This window comes from Mya arenaria, chromosome 10 (assembly GCF_026914265.1).
Source record: "Mya arenaria isolate MELC-2E11 chromosome 10, ASM2691426v1".
NCBI lineage: Eukaryota > Metazoa > Mollusca > Bivalvia > Myida > Myidae > Mya > Mya arenaria.
Window position 1 is genome coordinate 20,473,643 of NC_069131.1, and position 9,877 is coordinate 20,483,519.

At 36.8% G+C, this 9,877-nt stretch overlaps 1 protein-coding gene across 1 annotated transcript; it reads left to right on the forward strand.

Moving 5' to 3' along the window:
* The first annotated feature begins 493 nt into the window (after positions 1-493).
* Positions 494-7,088, forward strand: LOC128206246 (uncharacterized). The gene is made up of 8 exons (XM_052908591.1): positions 494-1,001; positions 1,742-1,910; positions 3,481-3,646; positions 3,885-4,076; positions 4,921-5,053; positions 5,363-5,592; positions 5,883-6,005; positions 6,583-7,088. Exons 1-8 carry the CDS (start codon positions 833-835, stop codon positions 6,748-6,750), a joined length of 1,350 nt encoding a protein of 449 aa, XP_052764551.1. The 5' UTR covers positions 494-832; the 3' UTR covers positions 6,751-7,088.
* Positions 7,089-9,877: the final 2,789 nt, after the last annotated feature.

Genomic DNA, 9,877 nt, shown 5'->3' on the forward strand with positions numbered 1-9,877 from the left:
GTCCTTTCATCTATTTCGAGCAAACGAAGAATTCTAGCCCAGAGAGTTCGAGCCAACGGGTTTCGGCTGTATCTAATAATTAACAAAGCCTTAGAATTATGATAAAACAGAGAACTTGAACTTCTTTTTCTTCATGAATAGTTTTTAAACGATAGTTCTAAATGATAAGGATGATAAAACCAACTCAACCAAAAGCGGCAATGAAATCGATTTTATTCCTAATATTGATAATTCAGCTAGGTAAAGAAGTTTAATCTAGCATCTTTCGGCCACGTAACACATGTAAAAACAATTTAACCAAAAGAGTCAACGAAATCGATTTTATTTCTAATATTGATAATTCACCCAGGTAGAGAAGTTTTACCGAGTGTCTTTGGGCCACGTAACACATGTGAGTGATTGATTTCCCCGCCTTTAGTCCGCAAATGCCTGAATGTCCAAGCTGTTGCATGAAACCTTTCATCGGATCAATGCCTTCTTTTGTCCACTCTTATTTTATCAAGGGCTTTCATCATGTGCATGGTACACGTATAACACTTTTGCGTGGATGTTACATTTCAGTATATAAACTTACGTGAATTTAGATATTGGTGAAGAAATGTTTTAAATATGCATAAAGTAAAATATTAGGGACAGGAATACCTTCTAAGTTTTAATTATTTAACTATTTCTAGCGAATTAGTTATTTCTTGGATTGTAAAGGAAAAAACAACCTTTTAAGAGAAACAGCGAAAATACATTATAAAGCCATTGGAGTTTATTAAAGCCTTTTAGATAAAAAAGAAAAGAAGTTACGTAATATTTTGTGAACGCTAAGACGTTCGGAAACAAAATGGATGTCAGCTACATAGTTACCTTGTACGCTGTAATAGCGGCTGTATTGTTAACCGTTGTTTCGGCAAAGACGAGTTTTGTGAAGGATCTCAAGACAGACGTTGTTTTCCCTCCTGTGAACATCCAGACTATTACAGGGATCCCCGAGGGACATCTCAGACCACTAGGTAGGTCTCCATTCAAAAAATGTCACGAATTTAGAGACTCTGTGTATAACTTACAATCTTTTACGTGTACGAATAACGTGAACGTTCTTATAGTCTGACTATTTGCCCTGTGATATTGTGTGTCTCGCGTTTATCGTCTGTTTGGGCGCACCATTATGCACCAGTCAATTGTAACCACGCCCCAGGTCCGAGATTATACCGGGGATAGCCGGGGAAAGGGGCCGTGTTTTTACCTTACCTTCCAGGAGGCCCTGCAGTGCCGGTTATATTCGGTGGTTTTGTCTTTGCGCCAAAAAAGCGGGAAAAGGGTCTAACCTGAATCCCCGGGGTGCTGGGGCATTTGGCGAGGATTTGACCAGCAGTTCGTTTTTGCAGTGCGGAAAGTTATCCCGGACTTGTCCTCGCTATTCTCCGGACCTGGAGGGGGCGTGGTTACAATTGACTGGTGCATTACGCTTACACTGTCTTCATTTATTATTTCGTTTTGGGCCATGTCTCTCTTACAGTCTCCCTTGTATGTTTACTGAAACATTAGAAGGTTCATATTACAATAATGTAAATAAACACCTATAAGAAGACATCTACTGGCTATATGTCGAGGGGTGACAGCGAAAAGGTTCTAAGTGACATTAAAAAAAGAAGCAAATAGAACCTTTTCGCTTTCACCCCTCGATATATACTCGTTACGTTACGTCCATATTTTGCGACTGACGGCAACGTGCTTCCCTTATTATCACTAGGATGGCAACGGAAACCCGAAGGTAAAGTCAGAGAGGAGAAGGAACCGCTAACGGCACCCACGTTCTACATGCGTTACGTGAAAAACGTTAGACCCGTCGTGCTGCGGAGCGTGCTAAAACATGAACCCGTCACGGAACTATGGGAAGAGGATAATTACTTGAAAGAGAAGTAGGGAAAATAAGATTATAAGTATTTTCCATGGCCGAGAGTGTTAAATAGCTTCGTCCAAACTCGGGCGTATGGTGTTCTGCGAGATTTACCGAGTTCCCGCAAAACACTGCGCAAGGGGTTGGGATGAACCTATCTTACACGAGCGGTGACGGTAGATGCTTTTTCTCCCACCTCAGTTTAACAAAATATAGTAGAATGTGTTTTTATTATTTTTTTACATACGGATACTTTTTTATCTATACTCAACATGGTCAAATAGTTCTACTTATCTAGGAAGTGAGCAAAAAAGATTTCATTATGTCTTTAGAATGCCGTTTTTCCTATTTGTCTAACGAAATGTAAAATAGTATGATATATATCTTTATGATTTTTACACAATTGTTGTGAAACTGACGAAAGAAACATGATATAAAGGACATTTCTTGATCAGCTGGCCCCAATTTCTCGAAACTTCTTAAGTCCCTTATAACAGGATTAACCTAAACTCACTATTTCTGTTGTCCTGTAATATGCGTTATATTTACTTCTTCAAGAGTTTTTATAAATCATATAAGAAAATATGTATGCGAATTAGAAAAAAAAAACATTTTTCATTTATCAAAATCCATTATTAGTATGTATTTGGGCTAATTGAAATAAGCGACTTAAGCCTGTTAAGCTTAAGAAGTTTTGAGAAATTGGGGCCTAGTCCCGATTTCTCTAAACGTCTTCAGTCTCTTATAACAGGTTTAAGCTAAGTTCTCTATTTATGTGTTTCTATAATGTGCGTTTTATTTACCTTTAAAAGATTTTTTAGACGTTATATAGGAATTATCTGTATGATAATCACAATTTCGCAATCTGTATGATAATTCACCGATTTTCATTTTTCAAAATCAATTTTAAGTATGTATTTTGGCTAATTGAAATAAGCTACTTAAGCCTGTTAAGCTTAAGAAGTTTCGAGAAATTGGGGCCAGATCTGTACGTTTGTATCACTTCTCGTCGCACGCGTGAAGTCCACGTCGCGCGGGATCGAGAAGTAGCACAATCTCATATATCCAGCAGCTTACATAGTAATTCTTTTATTGTATACCTTAACAACATTTTAAAAAAACAAGATAACAATACATGTGTACTATTCTTCACAAAAGCATTTGAACTCGAACACGAGCGTCCGATTTCTTCTCGCATAATATTTAGGAAGTTCATCAACGCGTGCGCACTAGGTTACTCGGTGATACAGCATCAGAAATCGCTGATTTGTTTCCGGGTTTCGTATTTAATATTAAAGTCATACAATAATTTCGACGACAATTCAACAGTTATGAAATAAATAGAGATAGACTGTTCTCTCGTTCTGGACACAGAGGAGAACTTAAAATAAACGTGCATTGATATATATTTTTGAAGGTATAATATAAAGGTTTTAGCAACAGTTTTGTTACCTGCCTCAGAATGTCGGTGAGATTAGATTGATTAACAAGACGCGTTTCTCGTAAATATTACAATGGCATTCGTTCGTTCACATTATTTTGTGTGGTAGTTCCGGCTTTGGATACTTACAAACAAATGTTTGATACTGCAGATACGGCAAGTTGAACATGACAATTACCGTCAAGAAAGAGGTGATGAACAGAGCTCCACATAGAACGCGCCGGCGAATGCTCCTCCGAAAGTTTCTTCTAGACTACATGTACGAAAACTGGTATCTCGCCTCAACAGTCCACGAGGATATGAGAGCCGAACTGCCGGTATGGAATAGTTGTGGTATTTTGCTCAAAATTATGGTAACAGTCTTTCGAATTAACGGGACATTATTTCAGTTTTAACATTTAACAAAGACTTTTGACAAAAGTTGGAATGTTGAGAACGGTAGTTTATATTGGAAGCGCATTACCGGTCTTCCTTTCAGTATCAACGATTTTGTTTTTTAAACTATGGATCATACAGTAGTCACATTTAATGACAAAATGTATACATGTTCCTCAGTTACCAGAAGCGGTGTCATGCGGAACGTTCAAGGAGAGGCTCACCGAGGCTGAACTTTGGATGAGTTCCGGCGGCACCGCATCCCTCCTCCACTCGCACGGGGACCACAACATCCACTGTGTACTGGATGGACGCAAAGACTTCATACTCATAGACAGCAAACACCAAAGCGTATTCAACTTCGAGCCGACCGTACGCAGCTTTGATTATATTTTTACATTTAGCCTGTATAGGGTATGAAACAAGTCTAAAGAATTCCACCGTCGGGCCGATTATTCGGATTCACGGAATGGGTCACTGGTTTAAATCAAACGATATAAAGTTCATGGGAAATAATTTATACAAATTAAGAAACCTGTTACCATCACAAGCGTAGTCTACACTTTTTGCATACCCGCGTATATTGTTGATCAGATGACTCAACTAATAGCAGTTTCAGTTTCATTGCCGTGAAGCTAATAAATGATAGTTTTGAAGAATAACTTATATGTCGCCTCGTTTTTGTTATAAGTGGTCAACATTTTAGATAAGCAAAGTTTTCTCATACATTTTTTCAGTAAATCAGCTGTAAGCCATATTATTTTATTCAAGTAAAGCGGTAAATATTCCAGTTAAAAGGTAGTTTACATAATAAAATGTAGACCACTAAATACCTAAAGTAATGTTGGTACGTACACACACAAAATAAATGGTTTGTTGCAACAGAGTCGCATTACCCTTTAATTTGTGCACACACATACTAACAATCTCATAACAGTGTCACTTACCACTCTTACCAACTCTACGTTCAATCCCAACAGCTGATCATTGTTTAATTAGCGTAATTAACTAGTTCATAAACATCATATGTTTTCTTCGTTCTTCAATAACTGCCATATTTTCTACACCTAAAATCCCCATTCGACCCTTCTACAGAGCACACATAAAGCACGTGTGAAGTTGTTAGACGCCCCACCTTTCTCTATCCTGTAGTATAATACATGTACTAAAACGCATCATTGTGACAAGCTAATACGATGGTTTTAATATTATTCAGTATCCTAATTCCGGGTCTGGCCACTCCCCAATGGACATGGATATGATCAACGCTTACAAGCACTCGCAGATCGCCAAGACCCCCTGGGTCTGGTCTACTCTTTGGCAGGGAGATTGCATCTATGTTCCAGCAGGTATTATACATTGATTTAAATGACGTCACAATATCTTGATGTGAATGATAGGTCTTTTTGACAGGCGCACGGCTTAATTTTAAAGCTGATACGATTCGGGAGGACCAAAACCTTACCAAAACTTGGTGAATACTTTCAACTTATTGAACAAATACTCACTAAGTTTTATAAAAACGGCCCAGATGTGTCCAATTTCAAACGTTGGTTTGTAATGTACTTAAGAAAGATTATCGCCTTGCCAGACCTTTTATACACTACCGTTTAATTTTATTAAACAAACCAATCAGCTTTTCATGAATTTCCCCAAAGGTTACCTCCACCAAGTGCGATCGTTCGGTCGAGGCATTTCGTACACTGTGCAGTTCGCCCCATCCCAGGCATTTGAATCACTGGACTGTGAAGAAGAGGCGACAAAGGGGAAACGACGGAAAAAGGAGAGGAAAGAGAAAACGGATCAGTCTGAGGCTACAGAAGGGGAAAAGAAGAAACTTTCTCTGGCAGATGTTCCATTTATTTGGACTTACAGTGAAGGCGAACGGGTATGACGCACATATTATTCAGCGCAAAACATATTGATTTTCTTGTATTTCAAACATAAGAGAGATTGCAGCGTCCACAAGCTGTTCATTTGTGGGAATAAGACAAAAACATCTCAACAAATTAAGCTTTCATGGGCACAGCGCAAATTACTTTCAAGAAATAACTTTGTATGTTGAGTCTCCAAATTTCAATTTATCATTATAGCAGCTAGTACAAGACAACTTTTGCTACAATCAAAGTCAAAAGAGTAGGTATAAAGCAAATTCCAATCGATTAAGTGTCCTTATAGCACCTGAGTGATCGAGCACTTGTACCCAGCACCTTGCGGCGTCTGCTGCTGCTGTTGATGCGAGACGCGGACCAACTTCACCAGGACCTGTTCCGGCACTTCTATGAGGATGCGCATGGACATGTTAGTATAGAGTTCATTTTACAGTTACTCAATAGTTTGTGTTACTAAATAAATATTCAATCTGAGGCAATGTGTATGTGTGTGTGTGTCCAGTGCCTATTAATTCTGAATTTCTAATAGTTGATTATACGAGCTTGTGCAGTCCGAGTCCTAAAGCAGACAAATATCATTTTCTTAAGTGATATATTCGGTATACTTACACCTAAACTTCCTTTTGGCAGGGCTGCCTTTTTTGCAGGGCTTGTCAAAGTACGCGTGGAGTCCTTCGGACTCCACACACTTTGACCAGCCCAATTGCTTTCATACCCCGATAATGACATTAACCCTGCAATTTGTTCCTTAAATTAAACCTCGTGTTAGTATCGTCAAATATACTGTATTTCGTCATCTTATTGCAATAACGTGATAACTGCATATAAAAATAGAAGCAGATATTGAGTTCTTGCACTAAGGTGGCGATTTGATACACTGTACTTGAGTTATGCAGAAAAGAACATGAACTCAATAGACAGAACTATACAAACAAAAGGAAACTCTTACAGTTTACTTGAATAATGATTGTTTTGCCTGTATTCAGAAAACAGATCTGAAACCAACACCTGACGAAGTTTTCCACCTAATGACACCAAACGACTCGCGTACCTACTTATCACGTGACGAGGTGAAGGCTCTCGCAAATTCTCGTCTGCAATCAGTTTGTGATTTACTTAATGGCGCCAAAAGCAGGATACGTGATGAACTGTAATGTACGTGTATCGTCCTCTGGCTCATTCCATTGGCTCAAATCTGATGTGATGTCATCATTGTTCTGTCTGACTGCTGTATTGTTTTGTTCTGCATTGTGTAGAAATTTTGTTACATCATTCTGTTTTATTTCTAAGCGCTATGTCAATATATCGACCTATTTTATGCATATCGTATTTCAAACAACCATGTACCATTTTAACAGAATACTAATTCAAATGAATATTAGGTTTTGGTTTAGATTTCAAAAACAATTATTTAGACGAATGATGTTATACATATATGTATTTTCTGTAATAAAAAAAAATCCTTAAATCAATAATTAGTTTTCTTTCATGTTATGTAATTATGCCCCGCTTAAAATAAAACTGTTTTCGTTATTTTTTGGAACAGAGATGCACTAATAAAACTTCATTGATATTTGTTCATAAAATCTTTGCACTGAAAACGAGCGAATAATAAACTAAAAAACAATATCAGAGAGCTTTTTCTCAACAAACAGGAAATAAAAAAATGACAGCCACCAGCTATAAATAGTATAATTTTGCGTGAGGCGCGTCCCACGGGTAGTGGCGTAAATAACACCCTTTTCAAAAATTAAAATACTATAAAACACAGAAATTAAGCATAAATGAACAGTGTAAAAACGTATTTGATTTCACTAATAGAAAAACTATAATTTTACTCGTGGCTATGACACTCGTAAAATAAAAATACGCTTTTACACTGAAATAAACAAATATCCCCTATGAACCTATTTTAACCTTAGCGCACCATGCGTACGTTGTAGTTAATATTGCGCATGTAACTACTGTTCTTGTTTAATTCTTAATGCTCGCGCCGTACAGTATATGTACATAGGACAACGTGTATAGGCGTAGATACATGTAAGCATCGTACGCCAACAACGTTTTAGAAAATTGACCAACCTGAAACGTGCTAAAAATGCATGGTGACGAGAAGTGTGTAGTAAGTGTTCATCACTGACATTAAAACTCTTTTCAATCTTATTTAGAATGCATATACATGGTCTGAACAAGTATGCTATCCGTTATATTCTCTTTCGCTTCGCTAGCTCGACTTTTAATATACTTAAGTTAGAAAAAGCAAAGTAAAGTACAGAAAAATCAGGTAAAATCAAGTCAAGTCATTTCAAACCAAGTTAAGCCAAGTCAATCCATGTCAAGTCAAGTCAAGTGTGGTGTGGTGTGGTGTGGTGTGGTGTGGTGTGATGTGATGTGATGTGGTGAGGTGCGGTGAGGTACATTGTGCAGGGGTTGTGTGGGTTGGGTTGGGTTGGTGGTGGGGTGGGGTGGTCAGGAATGGGGCGTTGTGGGTTGCGGTATGGTGTGGTGCGGTGGCCTGGGGTAGGGTGGGGTGGTGTGAGGTGTGTTGCGGTGCGGTTCGGTGTGGTGCGGTTGGTTGGAGTGCGGTGTTGTGTGGTGCGGTGCGGTGCGGTGTATAGGAGTAGGGTTGAGGGGTGGGTTCGGTTGTGGAGGGTTGGGGGTAATTATATTTGATCGTTGTAAATACTATATTGTAAAAAATGTATCAATAGTATTTACTGGATTATCTACAAAATAAAATAGAGAAAGAAAGCACTGGTTATAGAAGGTTTGTTGATTTCAGTGTAAGATCGTTTCTTATGTCAGTAGCGATCATAGAAAAACTATTTTTCCATTCTAGGCTAAATTATGACATCGTTGTTTTCAAATTTTTGCAATCTACCGTCATGCCGATACTGTCATGATTGATATTTTGTTAAGCTTATAATATATTGCGTTTCTTATATATATTCTATATAGTGAGTGTAATTGTTTGTTTCTGATCAACCACAGGGTAAATTAGTTTAGTGTAACCTTAAACGTGGTATAGGCAAACCTCAAACCGAAATTAAATTGTTAACATTAGTAACGTGTGTCTAATTTAAAGCGTTTGATTAAAATGGTAGTTGTTTTAATTATCGAGGAATTGAGACTGATATTCATCTTTTCAACTTGTATTTTCAAATGCTAGGATCCGCTTTATGCGGACTATAAAAACAATTTAAAGACTTAGTCTACATGTATAAACAAATGCATACTAAACTCGAGCATTATCTGACCAAATATCCTTTTGCAACTAGCGATGACTTTGTCTTAATTCAGATGTGTGAACAATGACAAGGGTCGACATTATGATACTTGGATCGATAACAACGTTTCATTATAAATGAAGATAGCGAAGGCGTATATTCATCCATATATTTATATTTAAATTTGAGAAATAATTTTTAACTTATGGTGAAAATGTTCTTTCAAAATCTTCACTTTTTAAAAGAAAAATAATGCTAGAATTTATTTAGTTTGATCTATGGTTGAATCTTTATCTGCCTTGTTTAATTAGATTTTTCTTACTTTTCAAGATTGAAATACAGTCATAATCTAATGTGTATAAATTTACAAAACAGCTGACTATATGTGATATAAATTTACTTTAGTGCTATGTTTGTTTGTAATGCTAAGGATAAGTTATTGTATTAAATAGTTTAAATACAATAAATGATCAAATGAGTTTTCAATTTATATTTTTGTAACATTAAATACATATTATTATCAATATGTACAGGTGAACGCCTATAACACCTAGGTCATACGGTGTCATATATTATGTATACAACCCAATGCAGTTCGTAGTTCACAGCTTATACGTAAATAATTGAATATTTAGTGTTTACGTCTGACTTGATATACTTGAATTCGATCAAATATCAAATGAGTGTTTTAGGCCAATATAAATTAATTGCTAGATTTTCATTCAAATTCTCGTTTAAATTGGGGCGAGGAGTAACATTACATTTTTTCTAAGATGACTTTAAAGAGGCTGTACTCCGTATGATGAAATATCGAAGAAAAAAGAAAATTGTCGAAAACTGACATATACTTGGTATCGATGTGTACAATGCATTGAAACTAACTGAAGTACCACATTGTTTACAATTAATTTATTAATCGCATTTTTTTTTTCGTGTTTTTACATTAAAAAAGATTACTAGGTATGTCTACCTAGTAAATTTCATTTCTTATGCGTGAATGGCTGGTCGTTGTTATCACGTGATATTACCAAGTTAGGTATATAGCTTAAATATT

Coding starts and splice junctions, on each gene's coding strand:
- LOC128206246 (XM_052908591.1), top strand. CDS start 833: ATGGATGTCAGCTACATAGTTACCTTGTACGCTGTAATAGCGGCTGTA. Junction 1,002..1,741: donor GGGACATCTCAGACCACTAG/GTAGGTCTCCAT, acceptor TATTATCACTAG/GATGGCAACGGAAACCCGAA. Junction 5,593..5,882: donor CTTACAGTGAAGGCGAACGG/GTATGACGCACA, acceptor GTGTCCTTATAG/CACCTGAGTGATCGAGCACT.